Source organism: Chelmon rostratus, chromosome 23, assembly GCF_017976325.1.
Source record: "Chelmon rostratus isolate fCheRos1 chromosome 23, fCheRos1.pri, whole genome shotgun sequence".
Lineage (NCBI taxonomy): Eukaryota > Metazoa > Chordata > Actinopteri > Chaetodontiformes > Chaetodontidae > Chelmon > Chelmon rostratus.
The window spans coordinates 8,626,511-8,650,360 of record NC_055680.1 but is presented as its reverse complement, the minus strand read 5'-3'; the positions used below and the strand labels follow the sequence as shown (position 1 = coordinate 8,650,360).

General features: G+C 41.5%; 2 protein-coding genes across 6 annotated transcripts in view; both read right to left on the bottom strand.

The window, feature by feature from the left end:
- Window positions 1–11,068, bottom strand: part of LOC121626314 (inactive ubiquitin carboxyl-terminal hydrolase 53) — a 39,759-nt gene extending 28,691 nt beyond the window's left edge. For 2 of the 4 annotated variants that reach the window (XM_041964755.1, XM_041964758.1), the window contains exon 1: window positions 5,414–5,764. The gene's annotated coding sequence lies outside the window, so the exon portion shown is untranslated. Of the gene's footprint in view, window positions 1–5,409; window positions 5,765–11,052 lie in introns of those variants that run through there. The other 2 variants (XM_041964757.1, XM_041964756.1) reach the window with 2 other exon arrangements.
- Window positions 11,069–13,958: 2,890 nt separating this feature from the next.
- Window positions 13,959–23,051, bottom strand: LOC121626562 (myozenin-2-like). 2 transcript variants are annotated; one of them, XM_041965141.1, is made up of 6 exons: window positions 21,901–23,048; window positions 20,883–20,972; window positions 19,880–20,046; window positions 18,075–18,198; window positions 14,975–15,158; window positions 13,959–14,489 (listed from the first exon to the last, which is right to left on the bottom strand). In XM_041965141.1, the coding sequence occupies exons 2-6, from the start codon at window positions 20,962–20,964 to the stop codon at window positions 14,264–14,266; spliced, it is 783 nt and encodes a 260-aa protein (XP_041821075.1). In that variant the 5' UTR covers window positions 20,965–20,972; window positions 21,901–23,048; the 3' UTR covers window positions 13,959–14,263. The 2 variants fall into 2 exon arrangements, with proteins under 2 accessions (XP_041821075.1, XP_041821074.1); XM_041965140.1 differs by having other exon boundaries at window positions 20,883–23,051.
- Between the last annotated feature and the right edge of the window lie 799 nt (window positions 23,052–23,850).

The following is a 23,850-nucleotide window of genomic DNA, read 5'->3' as shown; positions in this document are numbered from 1 at the left end:
CCGTGGGGGAAATTAAGTCATGTCTGCAGCGACAAGGAATATCCAATGAGGTAAAAGAGACTCTTTGCACTCAGTGTTGTAATCATGTCATGAAAATGCTATAATGTCTGAAAATTTAATAAAATTTGGACTCTTGTGGCAGCAGTATTCTTAGTATTACCATGTGCAATTTTTGTAAAAATCTGTGAATTTCTGGCAGTATATTTTTATGGCTATTTTTGCACAGTTATTGCAGCAATGCATACTCTAAATATATATTTTCAACTTTTTTTTTTCTTTCATATAGTCACTTGTATAATATGTACACATATATAGTGAACTTTTATTTTGTATTTTGAATTTCTCTGTTGTTATTTTTCTTTCCAACTGCTATCACATGCAGCTGTAATACCCAAATTTCCCCAGCTGGGGATTAATAAAGTTTTATCTTATCTTATCTTTTTTTACATTATTACATTATCCGTCCAAATTATTGCATCATCAGTTTTGAGAAGGAAAAAAACACCTGAAAGGTATTATATTATTGGTAAAATATTATTACAATACCAGTCAGTGTATTTCATTACATTATTGTTCAGATTATTAGATTATTGGCTTGTATGACATTGTTTAATCAGGTTTTGTGCAAATCTTGTATTTACTACATTTTCAGGGACAATGTTCCAAACAGGTGTTTCTGGAGGATTCCACAGCTTTCCCAGGCTTTTATTGCTCCTGTCCCAACTTGTTCGAAACGTGCGTCAAATTCAGAGTAAGCTGATATTTACAAAAATCAATGATGCTGATGAGGTAAAACATGAAATATATTGTCTTTGTGCTGTTTTCAATTCACTATGTGTCCATGTTGTTTTATAGATGTTATGTTTTACACCGTGTCTCTTTCTTTTTGGGAATCGGGGTTGTCAGGGGGGTCCCCGAATTAGTAGTTGCCATTTTACATGTCAGCTGAAAATGAGTGAAAAAGTAACAAAGCTACAACAATTAACTGTTAGCTACAACATTATTTCTGCTGTTGGTGTAGAGAAGAAAACAAGACTCAATAAAGGTGTTTGTGAACAAAGGTTTGCGTGAATAAGCTAATGGAGCTAATTTTCAGTGTGTAGATATTCCTCCTTTTATTAAATTAAACAGATAATCACAGCACAGTGGGAATACTGTGTATTAACATAATCTAATTTATTCTATGGAACAATTACTGTGTCTAATCACAGAGACATCCTGCAGTCTGTCCACCGGGCCTGCAGTGATGGGGTATTACAGAGCAACAGGCTGCACTGTACAACATGAAAACATGAAAAGAGAGCATATTTTATTTATTACTGATACTGCTGAAAACTGTCTAACTGAAACTCATAAGGAGCCCTATATTTAGAGCAGAGGGGAAAGCTGGTTGCACTGCAACCATCTGTTATATTTCCAATATAGATCAAATTGTCATGGAAAGTGGAGTCTTTGTTCCACTTCAGTGTGATCCAACGAGAATGATGACTGACACAGCTGAGTGGTAAGAAGGTGGTTCTTTTGATATATTTTCTTTTTAATAAATTTTAATTCTAAATAAAAAAATGTTCCTTGCAAGTGTGGTCTGTGGCATTATTTACTGAAACAGTGGAACCTAAATGCTGGAGATAATTTCCATGTTAGCTGGCTAAAATACATTAACTCTGCTTCATGAGACAGACTATATCTTTAGCACTGTACAACAAAGCAACAACACAAGACACATGGAGTAGAATAAAAATCTCAGTGTTACGAAGATAAGTTAATAATAACTTAATTACCAACTTAATGAATAAAGGAAGGTATAATGAAACTCAATAACAATTTAATAACCCTTAATGATGCTGCAAGCTATTTATGTCATTCCCATATGTGTTTCTGTGCCATCACTAAATAATGTCTAACAATTAAAAAAAGGTTCCAGAAGAGCAGCAACATTGATGCCAAACTGCAACTGTCACTATTTACAGACAAAAAACAAAACCAACATCTCTCTCCCTGCATTACTAAAGTCTTGCCAAAAAAATGTAGTGTAGATGTAAGCAAAAGCAAAACAAAAGAAGCGATTTCACTTTTTCTCTCAGGGGCACAAGTACAGGAAGTCCAGTCTTCCTTTATAAACAAAGGCTCACTCAGACTTGTCAAGCAAACTCCAGGATTGACTTTTTTTTTTTTTTTTTTACCCCTCCTTGTCATCTGGAAAATGCTAAGGCTAGCATCTTGGAGCAATCAGGCAAAGAGTGTGTTGTGCATCAGCACCTTGACGAGCTGAAGGGAGTCAGGGAGATGTGGGCATGTTTGGTGTGAAGGCACGGGGAGTCGGATGCTAGAATTTATCTATTAGCGATCTGCTGATGGATAGCCTCATTGAGAATGATTCAATTAATCTCCTTTATATGGTAATGAAAACAGCCACTGATGAATCAATTTGTGGGAAATTGAGTCACTCTAATTCAATGTCTATAAAATGTGAACATAGAAACACACCGTGGGAACGGCACGAGGAGAGAAGAAGCATTCTGTGTATGTGTACACAAAGACGCCTTTGAGGGGACAATTTACCACACTAATTAACAATTAATTCTCTCGACATCACAGTTCTTTCAAACACCCCAATCACAAACAATTGCTCATAGATAGCTTTTAAATGAATTTTCATCCATTTTTTCTTGTAAAACATAACAACATCACATGTCCCACAGCACAGTACAACTTCTGGCTCTCTACAACTTCTCAAATTCCAGGAGTTAAATCGAGGTACAGTCTCTTTTTCTCCCTGCAGATCAATACATCTTTTCGTCAAGCTGGCGCATTATCCATCTGCATGACAGCTGAGAGTGTTGCTGTTACTCCTAAACTCCTCAGCTCCCTGTTGATGAATGATTTTCCTCACTGAGGGTTGCGTTCAACAGCATCTCCAACTCCCGTGGGTAGGAAAGTGTTGTGCATCATTTCTTTCACTATTTTTAGCCTTTTTTTTTTTTTTTACTTAAATGAAGCAACAGATTTGTAAATCATAAACTTCTGAGTTTTGTTGAGTCATACTTTGTGTCTTGTAACAGCTGTAAAATGGAACAAATAAAATCTACTCTCACACCTTCACATAAGCAGCCCACACAGACAGTTTTTTTTAATGTAAACCACACGTGAACTTGAACTGCTGGCTGACAACATAATTAGACAGGATATAAAATTAGACTGTTGCTACAGTACAGAAGAAACTCTGTTTTAAGATACAAGATTTTCTGAGCAACTATTCCCATAACAGATAATGTGTGATCCATCAGCTACACCTGAAAATCACCTGGCTGATGTTGAGCCACAGTTTGGGAAAAAAGGAAAAAGTATCCTAATGAATGGAATTAAAATATGCTGAGCAAGGTAACATATATTGTGTTTGTGGGTATTAACTGCATGTTCGAAGGCTGCATTACCCCAACTGCCATACGCACCTGACTGAAATTTACTTCAGTGTTTGTGTCTCCGCCCAGTGAATTTAAAAGCATTTACTGGGACACATAAATGGACGATTGCTGAGATGTTTTTCGAGGTAGCCTTGGGTTTAAAAAAAAAACCCTCTATTTTGGATGCAGTCATGCAAATTTCTGAGAAGTCTGACTCAGATGGTAAATGTAGGAATGAAGTCACATTTTTTATAGAGAAGTTAGCTCTCCCACTCAGACTTCCACTTCATCTGCGTTTTTTTTTTTTATTACAAAGTGGGAAACGTAAGTATCGGACATTAGGACATAAACATTTTTCTCTACATTTCCTCCCCACTGTCAACACCATGTTCTAATTTTCTATGATTTAACACTTTGGCTTGCCACAGTTCTTCTGTCAGCCTGTTTATTTTAATTGGGAGTTGGGGCTGGGCAAACACACAAAAGTCTGAAAATGTACAAAAGCCTGAGCACAAGCAGCCACTGCGTGTACGAGAAGAAGCAATAAAACAAGGCCCGGCATGCTAAAAACCTAGTATAACTGTGAAACTTGACTGTAAAACTCCCTACGGACTGCAGACGTGGTTTAAGGCTTGAGGCAACAATGCAGCGGCGGTTTCCTGTGTGGCCTTCCTGCTCAAAGGCTCGCCGCTTTCCAGCACACGGTCACCGCGCTCAACCCTGTGAAACTGAACAGGTCACCCACACCACGCTGAGTCACCCATTATTCCTCACTGCGTCCAAGAGAGGAAAAAGGAGAACAAAAGCACATGTTCCAGGATCCCATGCTGAATAGAATCTGACTGAAATATAACATCCTCTCCTGTTCTCTAATGATTGCTTCCTTAATGTCGCAACATCTGACAGCAGCTTGCCAGCAAATATCAAGTGTGGTGACCTACAACTCTGTCCCTCCCCCCATTTTCACACTAAATGCAAAGTGGCAAACCCCTGGGTCAGGATTTTCAGCAACTGCCGCAACTTCCATCAAAAGCAGATGAACACATTAGGAAAACTCCTCATAAAAGTACACTTAGTACAAGCTCTCATGCCCGACATGCAAACAAAGAGGTGACAGCAGGGTTACTCTCGAAACTGGTTCTTCAGCATGCCTCCACATTTACTTCACCATGTTTGTCCTGAAGGAAAAGTTCCACAACCATCAACACAAAAGATGAGTGTGCATGGCGTTTCTTAGGGGCAGATGATCTCACTGCTTCATCATCACTGTGCTGATAAGCCTGAGGTCTGCCGCTCAGGGGGTCTTATCACAGGAATGAATTAAAGTGCACAGGGTGCACTGATAGGGCACTGCAAATGAGCTCCTATAAGCTCAATATACAAAAAGAGAGTCCAAAAAAAGAAAACTAGACTAAATGAAAGCTCTCAGTACACTCCAAAACACAACAGGAGACTTGGCAGCTAGCTTAAACTGTGCTTGTTTATCCTGAGGTGACACAACACTATAAAAGATAGAGGAAAGCTGATATTTAGACGGTGGAAAATTACACGAAAAGCATAATTATGAGCCAGTAAACTCATATTTCAACTGAATAAGAAAATAGGGTTGCAACAGAAACTGAACAAGAGAGGAGTAATTTTAGCTAGCTACGTTTTTTAAATATTTCATGAAAAACCGACACATATGAGCTCGCTGTCAAAAACAATGCGACGGCGGACGACTTCCGAAAAACGCCTTAAATAAGTTCACGTTAGATTAAATAAGATCAAAATACAAAACACGGCTTCAGGGGTTTTAAACAGATCCAAACCATATTCTGTGTCTTGACAAGTGCGCTAACGAAGGCTACGAGACCGAGTACAGGCGGCTAAAGCTAGGCCTACCTGGTGTCCGACTTACCTGAGCTCCAGGCGGGGCTCCATTTCCGCCCCACGTACTGCCGCAAAACACACACACCAGGAAAGTTTGAGGAACTGCTTGTGTGAAACTCACATGAAGAGCCACTCACCTACGAGAGAGAAATGACCCCAAAAGTGCGGTAATATCCTCCGGTGAGAGCGAGAGTTGAAGTATTTTGGCTGAGTTTCGGGGGGGAGGAAACTGTGAAGCCGGAGGAGTCGCTGGTGAAAATCTCCTTCGCTAGAAACTAAACCACCGAGCTAAAAAAAAAAACAAAGTCTTGTCTTTCCGGCGCTGCAACTTCACTCTCTCCGGCTGTTGTCGGCTTTCTTTTCTCTCGGAAACCTCACTTCGGACGCAGCAGCCGTCTCTGTCCACTTGCGGTATATTCCGGTCTTTGGAGGCGTGCGGTTCTGCTGCAGTTCGCTGACGCGCGGCGGTAGTGAGCAATGGTCGCTCGGTCGACTTCGGCACCTGAAATACTGGATTAGAGATGTTTTCAGAGCGGAGATGTCAAACCCCGCCTCTTCAACAGTGTATTTACTGCAGTCTGCCATGCTACTGTACACCGCTGCCACAGCGACAGCGCGCACACACTCACACATACACACACTCCAACACTTGCAGAGCGCCAAGTCTGCTGGCAGGCTCGTTAATGTCGCTCCACGCTGCAGCGGTTTGCAGTTTGCAGCCCACTATAATGCCTACTGTTTGTTTACAACAATCCTGCTACAAAACTGCACCACATACATACTTTGAAATTGTTTAAAAGAAGCTCGCCTCTCACAAAAAAAATGGAAAATCACTTAAATTATATTTGGATATTGGTGATAGATATTTTTCGATTTTTTTGCCTGCACCCAGGGATGTAAAACAAGCAGTAAAAGCCAGCGACAAACAATAGAATATCTGCATGCATACATTTGCAAATAAAGTATGCATTGCAGCAGTGTGGTGGCCAATGAGTAAACATGCGTTTAGGGGTGTTAAACATTTACCTGCATGGTTATACCCCAACAATGTGCTGACAGCTATAACGCTGACGCTGATGAAGAGAGTGGAGGAAAGTGATGTAAGGCTCTTGTTGCCCAAACACCATCTGCCTGATCCTGTTATGTAAAGAAAGAGAGATGTACAATTAAAGCGAGAGACTACTGAGTGTAATAGCCCGATCGTGTTTCAAGGCTTGAGGCCCCCAGTGAGCTGGCCACATTTTTATCTGAAAAAACATTAATTTTAATTACATTAATTAAAATAAGTAGTTTGGATCACCTCCACAAGAGGGCATATTATAGTGGATATATGATTATGAGGCCATCAACTATATTTTTGATGTTCCATTCATTTATTTCCAAAAATATCTATACTGCAGGTAGTCACATTTCGCTTATGCCATGACTCTCAGCTATCTTGATTATCAATGAAAAATATAGCCAAACAGCAATTTTGATACAGCCAACATGACTGATTGCATGTTGGCTGTATCAAAATTGCCCCCAAGCGTCATTTTTGCTAATTCCACACTGTTCAAACATTTGACCAATTCATTTGCAACGTCTACCTAATTTAGACTGTTGGAGGAAATTTGTGTCACCTTCTGCAAAACCTTTGAAATAAGTGTAGATGCTGAATTAGATAGAATAATAATCAGCTCTTAAATCAAGCCTGCCAGTTATTCTAACCGGACCGTGTGTCCGACAAGCTTTGTGATAAAGGAAAAACCGCCTGCTTTCCAGCAAAAATCAGTCATGAAGGCTGAGGAAACTGTGTGCAGTGATCGAGTGCGCGGTGAGGGGTCACAATATATCAGTGTGGTCCAGCCTTTCCCCAGGAAGTACTTGAAAGGGTCCATTGAGGAGACAATTTCCCTCTCTGCACATTTCCTCAAGGGACATAATATGCTTCCTTTTGAAATATAAAAAAGTGAAAGAGAGCGGTAATAATCAGTTTGAGTGATGTGAGCCTTGGTGTAAAAGTGTCTAATTTACATTGTAACCTCACACTGACTCACTCCTCTTAAATAACCTAGCAAACTTTAAGGCATTCTGAAGGGTTGGTGTTAAGATTTTTTGGGTTTTTTTTGGTAACTTTTTAGATTTAATTAACAAAAAAGACAGTATTTTGTTATCAGTGTGGTACTCTGAGATCACATCGAGATGATCCACTTTATGATGTTGGACATTCCCACCCTGGCTGTAGGCCTCCTCGCTTTGAAGTGCTGCCACTGAATATACTCCCCATAAATTATGGATCAGACAGCTCAAGCAGATCAGGTCTTTAACAAGTTCCACAAATGTAAACTTTTCTTTTCTGACCTTGGTAGACAGCTTGCAATCCAGCCGCTGAATCAGACAATTTGTGCCCTGTCAGCATTGCTGCCTTACTGTGAGCCAAAAGTCTAAAAATGTCTGTATCATTCCACTGACACATCATCGCCTGGCTGCCATGCACTTTGAATGACTTCTGCAGTCATCTTCTCATTGGCTTTCTGACATGATTTATTCATTTTTGCCCCTTTATGTGTCCACTTCTTTGCTTGTTTTGTTAACTCTGAAAGTATTTCAACCAGATTATCTTGCTGGATGTGACTTTAAGATTAATTAGCGAGACTCTGCCAGCTCTGCAAGGAGACACAGTAAATGTCCCGCTGAGCACCGGTGCCGTTGCCCTGACTTCTCACCTTGAGAAAGCCCCAGTGAACAGCAAGAGATCTGCTGAACACAGTGGATAAACTCAGCTCAAATGACAAACCTGCGCCCTACGTTTGCCTGTGGTGCCCTTTTTTCTGTTTCAACAACAACAACACCAGAACATATCAACTCTGAGCAGCACTTTGAGTGTGCTCTTAATGTATTTTCACTACACACGCTACCAGTGCCTTTTTTCTCTTATAGATAGATTCATTGATGATGTTGATTGGGTCACTGGGCAGCTGTACTCACTGTAACCCAAAGGTTCTGTGCCATTTGAAGGGATATTTTTAGCACTGTTGTCTGGTTTTTCAATCCATACTTACTGTACTCTGTAACCCTGAGACACAATGGCAAAACAGGGAAACAATTTAGAAACTGACTTTGTGATAAGTCTGTCCTTTCAGTGTGCTCTGCAAAATAAACTACACAAGGCTAAAATGTATTAGAAATAAATCAGATAGATCACAAAGCTGGAATCAACTCCTTAAATATTTTCTTACTAACTTAATCTGCTCCTTTCTGAGCCTGGGAAATAATAAATGCCCTAGTTTGTGTACGCGCACGCAAACCCAGATGTGTGTGATACCATGGGAAATGCAAATAATTCAAACGGAACAGCTTGCACAAACGAAAAGTAATGTGAGGACGCAAGTTGTCCTGCACATGCACACAAACAAATATTTGTAACAATACATTTGTGTGTGAGATTGTCAGTCATGGTTCCTCAACTGAAATGAAAACGCCCCTTTTGTCTATTTCTGCAAAAACTGCACAAAGTGGAATAACTGAACAAAGCAGAGCTTGCAATGTTTCCCGTGAACACCATTTGTTGTGTTGCTATTGAATTACAACTAATGAGATAGTGCACAGTAGTGAATGCCCTGTTGTTACATAAGAGATTAGGCATGCTCCAACGCCACGATGGGGGCCATAGGAGGCGACGCCTCTGAAGCAACTCGCGCTATATTTAACCGGGGATTAAAATAAGGTAATGATGAGTTTTGTGGAACGAAACCGCTCCTCAGGTTTCGAAAGAGCGATTAAGTCAACGGGTGTTGGTGAGGACTTTTTGTTCAAGCACATCTGTCATCTGGACATTCATTTCAGTCCAGTCAGATTTCAAAATAAGGGCCTGCAGAAAACATAGCTCAAAGAATCACTGATAAGATGCAACAAAGTAGCTTTTGCATCTTGTCTACATTGTATGTCTCTCACCAGAATGGTATTTGTGTGCTATCATGATGACTTTGCATTACCACAGACACAGCATGGGTGTATTTCATAACACTCTCCTGGAGCAGGTGAGAGATTATGTCCATCCAAGAGGAAAAGATTCAATTTGTGTGCATTTATTTTCCTTTTTGTTCATTTGTAGTAATTCACCTTTTCTTTCTAACCCTGCCGTAGGACTGTGCTCATTGTTTTACTGCAGAAAAGTGGATGACATAAGCATCATTTTTTGGCAACTGCCCGTGTTACATTAATTCTGGAGTGCAGCCAAAGCGGTGACTGTGATATATTTCACTGCTGTGTTTGAGTATCCGTGGTAGCTGCAGCGCACAGGAAAAGCATGCTACCACCTCAGTGCTGTCTGTTAGGGAAAGTAATACCTTTCACTGACTGGAGATAAGACACATTAATTATTCTTTCCCCAGAAACATCATCAAAAATGGACTACTTCCTCCTTATCTCCACATTAAGGACATTTAAAGCTATTTTCTGCACTTTCAAATATTAGATGAGTTTTACCTGTCACCTAAAGGTCTCAGTGTGACAGTTTGTTTGCTCACTGGTTGAGTTGGCAGTTGTAAGTTAATAATTCTTCACTGACTATTAACCAAAGAGAAGAGGTTAACATATATTGACCAGCCAGGAATATAGATGAGCCCCCTGAGGTAAAAGTCAGAGGCTGGATTACTGTGAGAGAGCACAGCTATAATTGGTCTCCAGGGCTTTTGCAAGTAAACAGGAACGCAATTTTGAGTGTTCATTTGTCCAAACAGGCTAATTACTGGCCTAACTGTGTGCACCCTTCCATACTCGGGTCACTACAGTGGTGGCTTTTCGTGTACTACACCACCCTGCACTGGATGTAAATGAGTGCACGTTGCTCAACAATCATTTTCTGTCTTTATTTGTGCAAAAAAAAAGAGAGATTAATTCATGTACTCACCTTGTGATCTCATCCATCTCCCTCACAAACTTACACACAAACGTACTCATCATTGCTTATGGATGAGTGCGTGCGTACGAAGGCATCCACCTTCGCACACCCTGCTGACACTTGATGGATTGAGCATTTTTTCAGAGCGAAGCATAGTTCAACCCACTGCGTCATTTCACCTCATTTCGGGAGAGGAATGTGTGCCCCCGTCCCCCTTCACCTCACCTCGTCGACAACCCGACACCACCCTACTGACCCCTGAGATGCTTTATTTTCACTCATATTTTTAGATATCCCATTGCACTTTTCCTGTGAGAATGCCCACCTGCTGCCCACATCCATCAGGCCAGGCAAGTCCGTCATGTCATTGGATGAGGGAGAACTAAAATGCTGACAGCCATTTATGGATTTTTATGTTGGGTTGGGTCACTTCAACGCAACATCACAAGCAAATACCAGCTTACCAACATTCATGGTAGGAAATCATCTCCCAACTAAAAAAGTATGGATTCCTCAGAGGTCTGTCTGCTAAAACCTTTGAGAGAACTATATGTCTCCGTCTGAGTTCAGCTCATTCAATATATTTGTTTTCTCACCTCGTGCATACTTCAAGCAATCCTTCTGGATTATTGGCTGGTCAGGTGGCTCAACCTTTTAGCAGTTGTCTGTGTCAGCAGCATACTGCACACTCAGTGTTGCAGTGCTGTGTGTGCAGATGGAAACCCGAGGGACTCCAGCTTTAAAACATGACAGTGAATGCAACAGCAGCAGAGTCCATTGTTAACTGCTGATAAAGACGCTGAAAGCCAGCTGCTCAGTTTCAGACTGAGCTGGGTCACAGGGTGCAACAGACGAGATGAATGATGAAATCGAATCGAACTTGACTCTCACCTCTTGCACCTGTTGAACACAAGAAAAAACCCCAGCATGCTCCCATCTTGTCAGGCTTCTTCTTACACAACAAGTGGTCCCTCCAATCTGAGATCCATATCAGGTGTTTGTGTGCTGTTTCTCCCTCATTGCATTGTACTTGAGCTCACTGAGGCTCCACCTCAGTTTCGTCGACGCTCTTATCCACACGGATTGAGAGGGACTAAGCATGACAGGTTTCCTGTTCAGGGACACTGCAAGAGTCGCAAACCTCTCTCATCCAGAGCAAACAGCAGACCTCACAGCCTATAATCCAGTGTCCTGTGCCTACTGTGCCAACGCATGCCAAGCCAAACACGCCTGAGGGGAAACTGGTTGCATTTAGAGACTAATAATCGAATCGTCTGGCTCCCCGACCCTCAGCCTACGCTATTGTCTCTGCCAATAATATTTCCGTTGCTGCATTTTGATAATGGCTACAATCAAAGTTCAAAGAGAGTTCATGCCTGCCCTTGATAAACACTGCTCAATATTGACTGTGGTACTTGGCAGAGCTACTGGCACTGTCGGATGCTGGCCGCTGTACACACCATTCTCCCGAGGAGTCTGGCAGGAGGGATTCAATAGGACTCCAAAAGGGAGTGGCACCGGGAGCCGCACATTCCAAAGGGTCTCCGACAGAGGCGAGGAATGCTGATGGTGGACTCAGTCACATGGCTGAAGGAAAGGCATTTCCTAATTCATTTTTGGAGACAGAGAAGACTTCAGTATTTTTTTTACAAAATCAAACAAATCTCTTCCTCAGGCAAAGCGGTTTTCCAGAGTGGTCAAAGCCAGAGAAGCATTCCCCACGCTCAAACACAGTTCTCGTGAGAACTGCAGTGCAAGTGTTTAGAGCAAACGTTTGGACTTTCATTTCAAATCTGTAGTTATTTGCAGGATTATGTTGCATCTTCTGTACTGTTTATTTTAATTCCACCACTGTGGCTCAAAGTGTGAATAAAACCTTGAAAGACTCACCTGCTGGTGTAAAAGCTTTAATGAAGGCGATATCAAACATGTCCCTGGCAAACAGAAAAACAAAAGACCCTGGTTTATAGGACTAGTTCTGTACAGGAGCACACTGTGTTGATCACATGGTTTGCAAACCAGGCCCATAACTGACTTATCTGATGTCATACTGGATATCTCAGTCATACATCACCCAACCGTGTTATCTAACACACTGTTACAGTGATTGACAACTACACCTAGAGTGGGATCTGACCCCTCCTCACTGAAAGCTCCACTCTGTCCATTAGTGCGTGTCTTGGTATGTGCCCTTCCTCATTTGACCTTTAAAATCAGGGTTCTCGTGACTGCACATCAGTGGTGGAATGTATATATAGTGTCCATTAACTGTACTTGAGAACAACTTTGAGGCAACATTGTACAACAGCTTCACAAATATGAGGATTTCCCGCTTCTCCTTTTTTTGTCATTTTGAATAATTTTTTAGTTTTGGACTGTTGTTTGGACAAAACAAGCGTTGTTAAGGGGTCCCTTGTGACGGCATTTCTCACTATTTTCAATAATTTTACAAACCCAAACAATCAATCGATTGATGCAGAAAATAATCAGAAGATTAATCCATGATAATGACTAGTGGCAGTCTAAAATCAACCAAATACAATAATGTCCTGCTTTTAAGTTATTGCATGAGTAATAATGATCGACAGTCAGAGGGGACATTTTCTGCATTGAGAACTTTTAAGTGCAGTTTCCTCAGTACTTACATTTTATGCCAAACCTGCAGTTACTAGTAGCAACCTAATACTCAAAAAGGTCAAAGCACTTTTAATCTCTGGTCACAGGTGAAATGAGTGGATAAGCGCTTTTGTGGCTTTAACCTTGCAGCAGGTGGACTGAAATGGTCACTGATTACACATAGAGAGGATGATAATGTAAATGGGAAAGTAAAAGAGCTGGAAAAGGGGCTGGGAAATATCTGACCTCCTCCAGTGCCTCAGGTTATCTTCAGCTATTCAAAATATCTCTGTCAGCCAAGAAGCAGCAGTAAGTTTGCAAAAGTAGGTTAATAGACACGTGCGTACAAACATCTCAAACGCGGCCCTTTGACATTACTCATTATCATCAATTAGCACTGCAGCAACAAGCTAGCATGTCAGCTTGATGATACTAGCTGTAGCATGCTGGTGTAATACCAGTTGTTTACTAAATTCTAATCTATTTCCAATGAAGCATAAATGACATAAATAAGTTATAAATTCAAAATATTGCAAATACAAGTACTCAAACACTTCACTGAAGTAAAAGAATGAACTTCTCTCTTCTTTTAGCTGAACTGAAAACACCATTAAACTACTGTGCCTTGTCTGCGCATCTCTTGCAAAACCTGCTGGCAACTTCCAGCCAGTCAAGTCTGTTTGCTTGGGCCTGTTATCACTGAGATAAATTCCTCAGTGCTGTAGTAATAAACATACAGACAGATAAGGAGCGGGCACAGCTCATCAAGCAGCCCTCCCATCAATCCCACTCCTTTGACTGGGCATAGCCAAAAGATGAGAGACACATCAGTCAAGCAGCTCACGTCAGTGAAGCAGATTTGATTTGTCAGGCGGTGTAACCTTGAGGCGTGTTACAGTGGCTCACATGTATCTTTGGCCTCTCACACGATGCGATAAGTGATGGGTTTGCATACGACTATAACACGCAGGCGAAGCATCATTCAAGTGCGCCCTCGGTGTGGCTCAGGCCAACTCACTGTGAAATGATTACCTGAGGGCATGTTGTGGAATACGTTACGGATTGCGTCTTTGTCCAACAACGGAGCATCGACTTTTTTTTTTTTTAGTGGCAGAAAATGAAATTCAAGCAAACAAAATAAAAAAAGCTGACAAAAATAACTTGAATTCTACGCCATTTTATTGAGCAAAAACTTGCATCTGCAAGATAAAATACTCTCATGCACATTGATATACAACAAATTCCATTTATTCCTGCAGTGTCTGTGCCTACTGTACAGGATGATTCATTTATTTTTGAGTTTAGTGCAATAGTCAACATCCCTGGAAAACCAAGAGTGCTACATTCATGGCAACTTGAACCAGCAGCGCCCAACAGGACACTTTCTCCCGCCCTGATTCTGCTTTGACCAAAACATTATGCTGCTCGCCACGGCTACGGAGCAGCAACTAAGTAGACAGCATCTCTGTGTGACCTCATTATGGGTTCAAAGGTCGTCTGACTCAGGGATGAGCGCAGGCTCAAGGGAAATGTTAGGGAGCAAGAGTGGACTGCCCGCTGACACCCACCCCAGAGCAGATCTGTTGAAGGAGGGTCGATTTTCGACTGCGTCCCCCTGGAGCGCGGGGAGGTCCGGGAGCGGTTCCACCTGGAGGGTCTTGATGGGAACAGGTTTGGGTGCCTTGCTGAAGCCACCGAACGGGGTAGCCACCCTGCAGGTGACGGAGTGACAGTGATTTAACAGCAGTCATCATGTGCTTGTGAGAGGGACGGCAGTGACATTTGAAGTGATGCAGCTAATTAAAGCTCAGCAAAGACTTTGACCAGGGGACATATTCTAAGAGATAGCTGTTTTGAGTACATTGTACACTGTAAGTTAGATGAAGGACAGTGAATGTTTTGCTCACTCAGCATTTGTATGCATATAATAAATTAAAGCAGGACTATGTCAAATTTGAACATCAAAAACAATCAACATTAATGAGACAGTTTTCTGACTTCATGAATTACTGTATATATGGTCTAACCTTGACATAAATAACAAATAAATAAAATTGCCACTTGAGTTCACAGTGGTAGCTGTTAACAGAAATGTATACAGGCTCACAAAAACAAAGATTCGTAGTTGTGCTTCTATAAATTTTGCAGCCATTTTTATGTTGTTCATGACTTGCTGGTCCACCTGTAAGACTGTTACCTGTTGAAACTTTTGTATCCTGGCAGGTCTGGTCGGGGCTCCGGTTCGGGCATGCAGGTGATCAGAGTGTCAGCCAAGGTCGGGTCATTGGTGATGGCCTGCTCCCACGGTGAGTGGTAGGACTTTGGCACAGCTGTAGTGTTGAACTTCTCTGGGGGGATGTCTTTCAACGGACCTCCGTATCCTGGGTGGGTTTACAAAGGAGATAGTGATTGAAAATAGGGCTTTCATCTGTCAAATAAACAGGCAATGGTTTTTGGGGTTTTTCAGTTCTTTTAGTGTGCAAAATCTTTTTATCTATGTTTTTCAGTTTTCCTGTATTTTTCTTGTATCAGAGTTGGGCAATTCCCCACACTTGGTTGGTAATGAAGTGAAACTGAACCAAATTCAAAACTATTTCTTAAACAGTAACAAGCAAACATGCTGCCCAAAGAAAGCTGATCCTCCCCTTGATTTCCTTTCGTGTAAAACGATCACAGAGCAGTCAGCTGGTTATGAGTAAGCTTGAGTAGGAGTGCATGCACTTTGCAGATGTCTCGTCATATGATTTCTGGGTCGTGAAGTTAACAAAATTACACTCTTGTTGCCATTTGGAGATTTAAAACACCGCAATGCAACACATGCAATTTAAGCAGTCGTTTTTGTAACATTGATTTCAAGGGCCGAGGTGTGTGATGTCTGTGTGTGTTTGTTACGGCCCATGTTGTGGAGACAAAAATCTGTTTACACAGTCACATTGTGGGGTCCCGCCTTCTTTAAATATAAGGAAGGGTTTTTAGGGTGAAGACTTAGGTTAATGTTAGGGTTAGGGTGAGTCTCCAGGAAATGAATGTAAGTCAATGAAATGTCCTCTGAAGCGATGGAAACGTGACTGTTTGTGTGTGGCCATGTATTACTCATGTTGTGGGGACATAAATCTGTTTACACAGTCATTGTGGGGACAAAACACCCCATAATGTAAATCATCTCAGAAAGAGAGAGATGAGTCAAACCCTTACACTAACCCAAAAACAATAACAGAATCAGTCAGAATGGCATATTTAAACCAAACTGTTAAAATATTAGTAACATTAAATATATCAATACATATTTCTATTGACATGTAACTCTTATCTGATATCAGATCTAACTCAGTCTGAGGGTGCAACATTGCAATACCTTCCACCGTTGTTTTTTTTAGCTCTTGTTAAAGTTCACAGCAAAACAAATCAAGAGGCAGCTTCCCTATGTTTCTGTGTGTGTGTGTGTTCTGTATGTGCATGCCTGCATGTATGTCTCCCCGCGTAGTCTATGTGTGTTGATGGGAGAGGCCTATCCAAAGCACTATCCTTCAAACCCAGTGCTTCACTCAGGGGGGCTTGCAAGCTCAGGCATTGCATAACACGTGGCGTCATGACACGTCCTAACCTCTCACAATGAACAATCCCCCTTCCTGAGTTTATGTTTTGCCCTGAGGAGGAAGCAGGAGAGACCAAACAGACCTGTGGGGAAGTTTACAGATTTTGGGGGGAATCTATTACAAAACATTGTATAAAAGATTTTCTAAGGGCATGGGCGATTGTTCTCTTGTTGGCTGACTGGATATTTTTGTGGGAGAGGACTGTCACACACCCAGCAACCCGACATAGAGATGAAAGCGGGAGCCCAAAAAGCCCTGATAGGACAGAGAGAAAGAGAGGCAGGCTTGCTTATAGCTCATAACAGGTTTTTCACATATACATATAACTAAAGACACATTTCATATTTTTCTGTGCTTTGTTTTGAAAAATGCACAAAAAATTGAAATGCAAACCTACAACAGTACATTTTTAGAAAGATTTAACGCTATTACATCCTATGGTAAAATGTTCATTGACTGCTATAACTTTCCACTCTGTCAGCATATTGTCTGCCAATTAGAATCCAAAGTGTTCACTGTATATCACTACACCCTTGTTAAAACATTTTTCTGCCAGTATAGGAACATGGAACATGCATCCGTTAGTGGATGAGTGTGCTATTTTAAGAGTTCTTACCATTTGATACCTAATGCACTTTGGCCCGATTTCTGTTACAGCTGGAGTGACTTCATTCAGACACCGAAGGGTGGTGGCTGGTCTGGAGCTCCAGAAATAACACCCCACCCCGGTGTAGTCGCACTCATCCCTAAATCAGTATATCGGTTTTGTGTCAACTGGGCAGAACTGAAACATGAGGGAGGATGTGACTGATGGTATCAGTGGCACGAGAGGCAAACAGGAAACACTTCCCGTGGGTAAAACTCAACAATCTTTGAAAAAGATGGTCAAAGCTGATTGTGAACGACCAGTGGTACAAAAAAAAGAGAGGGGAATGAGAGAAAAAGGGGAATGTGGAGGAGCAGACGTGAAACAAAGGGGATGAAGATGGTCGGAGTGAGAAAGGAGGCAGGTGGAGAGAGGGGGAATAAAAACGTGTAATCACATTCTGCCTGAGGCCAACAGATTCCAGGCAAGAAGAAAATGTTTTCCTACACGATCAAAGCCTGCGTGAGTACAAACAATGAAAAACAGTTGAATCCTTATCAAAACACAGCACATCCAGTGCTTTGTGGAGAGCACATCCACACAGTCTATCCACCGTTTCTCATGAGCTGTGCAGTACATTCAGTGTGTTGGTATGTTTCAAAAAACTGCACAGCCAAAGAGGAAGATCAGTCTGCAAAAAGTATACCAAACTCTGCCAAAAGTCTCCAAGATATAACAGTGATAATTGTAGATAAAGAGACTCAGTAGGGTCAGTCATTTGTACAGAGGTCATCTGGTTTGTTGTTCCAACTTTAGCTTTGGAATATCACAGCTGCATGTTTTTTTTGTCCTTAAAATGTTTTGGTGTTCCAGTACATTGTTTTTACCAGCAGGGTCGGAAATTATGTTTGTTTCCTTACCTGCCACTGTGGCAGCCAGTGAACATTTCTACCAGCCAGATTTTTAAGAATGTATTACTATGAGAAAAACCTGTAGGCCATGGTGGCAGATGACCTGCATTTTTTACCTGCCACAAACAACATTTACCCTGTATTTGGCACGTGGCAAGAGCTAATTCCATCCCCTGGGGTTCCCTGGTTGGTGGTGTTACCTACCCGGGGCGATACTGTCTGGATTTGGCACCATTCTCGTATCTGGCGTGTCAGACAGCACTTTAGGTGGTTGGTCGACACCCGAGTCGCTGTCTGTGGCATTCTCGTTTTGAGAAACCATTGCGTTCTAAAGGAAAGATGTAAGAGGTATGTTAATCCTTGAGCCATTGTTGATATAAAAACATTGATTATAGGAGCTTTAAGGATGTTTCATTCATGTTGGCCTCACAAAGACCAACGTGGACATGCTACACTTGATTGATAAAATCATGATGTCAGCTACCAACACAGAGGAGACAAGTCCTGAAAGTGCTCAGAAAAAATGGAACATTGAAGATCAACATTTCCATGACAACTGAGCAAACTACATCTGCTCAGGAGGGTCACATCATGTGATTGAAAGCTCCCACAACAGCTGTTATGGGTAATTGGACCACAAACTGGGCTCTTTTTTTGAAAGAATGGCAAAAATAATCAGCAAATCTTTTTTCCTGACATATTTAGATTTACTAAATCAAAATGTAAAATGTGATTTGCATGCACAGTAAATTGATTTTATATGTTATCCAACAACGATGCAGAAGTAGCAGAAGTGTGTCCATTTTTTCTTTAATATTAGAAACATTGCTTTGTGGGCCGGAGAGAAATGGTACTGAGGTTCTGAGGCCCAAGCATCCAGCTTTCATCCCTCTGAAACATATTTACGATGATCTACTCCAGGACTTCCCCAGGAAATGTTGACAACTAGAAACAAAATCCCTCCGTTGCCCCGAGCGATAAACAAACCAGAGATATGTGAGTCCTTCTCACTTCAAAGATGAGGGGAAAAACTTCCCTGGAGAATAATAATTATTTTATCTACGGACTTCAAGAGGGCAATTAAAAGTAGACAAGGGCAGCACACAACTAAATGAAAGAGGATATAACGAGTGCTGCTGATTAATTTGATATAACAAAGAGATTCATTCAATTTACCTGAGAACTTCAGTGCATAAATTGCTTTATGTGTGACCAGGTCAGGCTATAAGTACTGCTGGGGAAAGAAAATGCAGCGTTGGCACAATGCCCATCTATACACAAAGGGACATTAACACAGCTACTTATGACCAGCTGGAAGACTTTCACAACCACTATTCTGCGCCGCTCCACGTCTGAAGCACGAGTCAAATAAACACTTCAAGCGCTTAATCTTTCCCACATAGTCTTTGTCAGGAAGTAAGGTATTGTGCGAATGTTTTTCATGTGATGGAGGGAAAAGATGTGGGGAAAATGGATGACTGTGCATGATGAAAACACACTCCAGCAGTGTGACAGTGTTACAATAACCCCTTTATCAAAGTGTGTTTAATGGCTGGCTGTATCCATATCAATCAACCCTTAATTTAGCTGTAATTTTAAAAGAAATACTTGAACATTTTGGGAGATACAATTACTTGCTTTCTTCCTGAGAATTAGAGACAAAGATTGACATTACTTTCATGTCTGTATGCTGAATATGGAACGAGGAAGTAAAACAAGTTTTTATTTGATACACTTTGGTTTTTGTACAGATTAAACAAATGAGGGCCTTCAGATGTCCTGGAAGGTGAATATTTTTTACCTATGGGCAGAGCAAGGCTAGCTGTTTGCCCCTTCTTCCAGTCTTTGTGCTCAGCTAACAGTCTCCCATTGGCTCTAGCGCCACACTTTCATGTACATTTCCCATGACAAACTATTTAGACAGAACTGACTTGATAACATGAGCTCTTTCCCAGTGTTTTTCTCTGTGCTCATTCATGCATGATTATTAGATCACAGTCTCTGCTTACATTGAGCTGCTTGTTGTTTTCATTCTGGGTGCTCTCAAAAGTGTACTTTTCTGAGCGTCTCTGGCGCATTTTGAAGAGACGGGAGCCTCGGTTTGAGGCAAAAGACAGCTCCTCCAGCATGATGTCCTTGGGCACGCTCACTTTCTTCCCAAGATCCATCTCTATATCTGGACACAAGGAGACAAACACGAGACTAAAGAGCCTGTGTGTACAATATAACTTGTAAATAATGTCTGACAAGACATATTTGTCTTCTTATTTTCTATACTCCCACCGATCAAACCTCATTGAACACAAATTATATTCACACCCTGCTGGAAAAAGCCCTGCACATGGATTGCTGACTCGGTATTCCTGCCAATATGATGAACGAGGAATTATCTTCCCTCGTAATCCACTCATGTCCAGTGCTTGTTTTGTGGTTAGCGCCGCGTGCTAGCTACTGCATGCTGATCATGGAGATGTCACAGGCCTATATCCAAGTGTGAGACACACAATTTGCCAGAATATCTTTCAGCTGTCACTAGCCTTCAGACCCTCCCAATGCCAGCCACCCAGTTGTCCTCACCCTGAAATAGCGCGTTCAAAGGACAACGACAAAGGGATTAGTTACTTTGGCCCATAAAAGTATTCATTTGCTTATTTATAGTCATAGAAGGGAGGGTTGGCAACTGCTGCAAATGGTGGGCTCACACCCCCTACAAAGTGAATGTGGCAGTGTCCAGTGTATGTGTGTGTCAGGCAGGGTGAGCTGGTGTTTACAGTTACATTAATGTCTGAGAATCAAATGTGCACTTGAAGTTATGGTGCTAAAGCCGTGTCTATGTTTACATGTGTGACAAAAAGAGAACGCAGAGGAGTGAAAGGAGCAGGATGTGAGGAGAAGGAGAGAAGGTGAGATGGAAACAGAAGCAAAGAAAGGATGCAACAGGAGAAAGAGGGAGAAACTGAGAGGTTGGAGGGATTAGAAAACAAGGAAGTGAAGAGGGAATTATGTTGCTACCTTCCTGGCCTTGAACCTCCCTGCAGATTGCTGCCGCCTGCATTTTCCTCTCCCTGGTTGTCATGGTGGAGAACTGTGACATGGCTGCCCCTGGGGAGTCAGGGGGGTGAGGCAAAAAGTCACAGGAGACAGCACACATCAGTACAGCCTGTTCACATTTACAACGAGACACAAAAGCAAGACAGCACGGCTGCATGTTGGCTATCGATTGGCCGACATCAAGCATCCTCACAACACCCACCGAAGCAGATAGAATTTATTGGAGCAGTGAAAAGGGCAAAGTTTGCACATCCCTTTAAATAACCTTGGGCTGCTAAACGCTAAGCACATGCTCTTCAGACGTGGCAACCAGCTGTGTCAGGGGTCTGGGGATCAATGTGTTTGAAATTACCCAAGTGGGCTGAAAGGACACAGATAGAGAACATGGTGCTGTCACAGCAAACACATGAGACAGCAGATGAAACAGCACACGGCGGAAAGTTTACACCGAGATGTCAGTGAACACAGCACAAACGTTTCATTCCAGTCCAACATACTTTTCCCAAAGTTTCTGGATGGAACAAAGGAGCACTTCATAGCAAATGCCGAATGTCTTTTCACCATGCAAATCACTTCATCATTTGGAAATCATTGGTTTCAGCTCAGTAGATAAAAGGCAAGTTAACAGTTTCATTTTAGCTTCAGCAAATAAACTTCAGAATCTTGTAATACGTTTTATATCTTTTTTAATATACTGAGCAAAAGAAGAGGATAAAACATGTATTGTATACTTGCTACCGTTAAAACAGGGTATTCGCTACATAAATTTGTCAAGCTTTAAATCAAAAAGAAGATCACATGCATTTATAAAAACCATATTAACATATAAAAAATAAAGTACATTCAGGCAAGCTGTGAGTGACAGTGAAATGGCGAGAGAACAACCGTTGGTGGTCGTGAGAATCATGCTTGATTCAAAGTGCAAGTGTCATGTTAGAACTGGACAGCACACCTGTGGAGAGCCTTAGTGATGGCTTACCTGTCCTGACGGACCCTCAGGGGGCGGGTTTCCCGTTGTGCCTGTCTCCTCGGGGAAGGAAATCGGAAAGGTGAGAGCTGAGAGGGTCAGACTGGGTGGTGCGACCCGTGTGGGTGCTCGCGCTCCCCGACACTGGGGCTTGTCGTGGGTGGAGGGGGCTGCAGCCTGGCCCGACTGACTGAGCGACTGAATGAGTGGGTGGGTATCAGTTTGTTCTGTTGTCATTGGTATTTAGTTCACAAGCGGAGGGTAGACTAAATTTAGAGCACAGCCACTACTGCTCTCTTTTCCCTCCATCTATCTCTCTCGCTCTGCTCGCATTATTGCAGTAGCTCAGGATGGTCTACATGATTCCCAACCTGGAGTACTTTGTACTGAAGGGTACTTTTGCAGTTACCAAAACAGAATTTCTGATTTCATTAAAAAACAAAGGCCTATATCCACATCTACAGTACAACACCTGAACAAACTCGTGATTAAAAGTGTTGGAAAACGGGTTAGTAAGTGAACAGAAAGAGTTAAATGTTATGAAGAATGGTTGAGACTGAACTGCTGAAATGGTTTAAGATCTAAAAAGTTGACACAGATAGCTAATAGTAATGATAACTTAAAGTGCACAAAGCAATGGGTATGTTTTAGGCTGAAAAGTGTGCTGAAAGTAGGGATGCATTGCTGAAAAAGTTCAAGAGAAATGGTTGAAATAGCAAAAAGTAGTCTAATGAAAAAATAACTGTAATAGTTCACTAAAAAGAATGGATAAATGGCTGAAATTGCTAAAAAGATAGATAGATGATGGAAACAGATAGATGGTTGATAAACACAGCTGAAAGTATGGATAGATAGCTGGAATAAATAAAGTTAATGGATAAACAGTTGAAAAAGGGTCATGGATATCCGTGGTTAAACGTATAAACTGTTGAGATAGCTTGAAATGTAAACAGTTGAAATAGATAGCTGAACGCATTGGATAAATTGTTGAAATAGCTAACAGTAATGGATAAACAGTTTGCTAAAAGTAGGGGATTAAAAGTTGAAACAACTTAAAATAATGGACAGTTATAATACTAAGCTAGAAGTAATGGATCCATGGTTAAACACTGAGCTTCTGCCAATCCAAGTGGTTGTAGCACAAAGGTAAACTTGACCAACCAGCTCTCAACATTAGATCATTTGTATAACATCCAGTAGATATCAACATTGATATTGTTATAAATGGATGAAAATCAACTGACAGTGACGTATTTGGAACATGATGGGTACTTGACTTAGCTGGGAAACACTGGTCTTCATGCTTCACCTACACAAAGAGCAGTAATCTGTTGCAGTCTTGCAACACTGCAAATATACATGAATTAAAAAGCGTCAAAGGCATGAAAACCCTCTTAGAGACCCCTGACAAAGCTTGAACAACAAAAATATAGTCATGTCAGTTGCGATTCCCTTTATCTGCGCTCCAGTATTGCAGTGCACAGCCAACAATAAATATACTCAGTGACATCCGGCATGGGAACATGGCTCCCTCAGGGCCTGCAGACCAATCAGATACTATTTGTTTTAAACACCATCATGTGATACAGAAGAGGCCAAGGCCTAATAGGATTCATTCACCTTGTAACCCAGTTACTATGTTTTAATTGACCTTGCTAAATTAAAATTGCCCCCTGTATATTTCTTCACTTGGTGAAATAGACAAATAAAGTTAGACAGGTTTGGTTTGCAACACGTAGGGCAGGAAAGCATAGAGTTGGATTGTTAAAAGCAGCAGTTCATTGGCACACTGTAATGCCTGGCACAGAGAAAACTATGCCAGGAACCCCACACGCTAAGTGAAATATTTTAAAACTACATGCACTTTTTGATTCACACTCCAGCGTCGCCTTTTTAATAGCATTTGTATCCTGCTCGCATTCTTAAAATCTAAATTAGTCTGGAAATAATTTCTGTTTATCA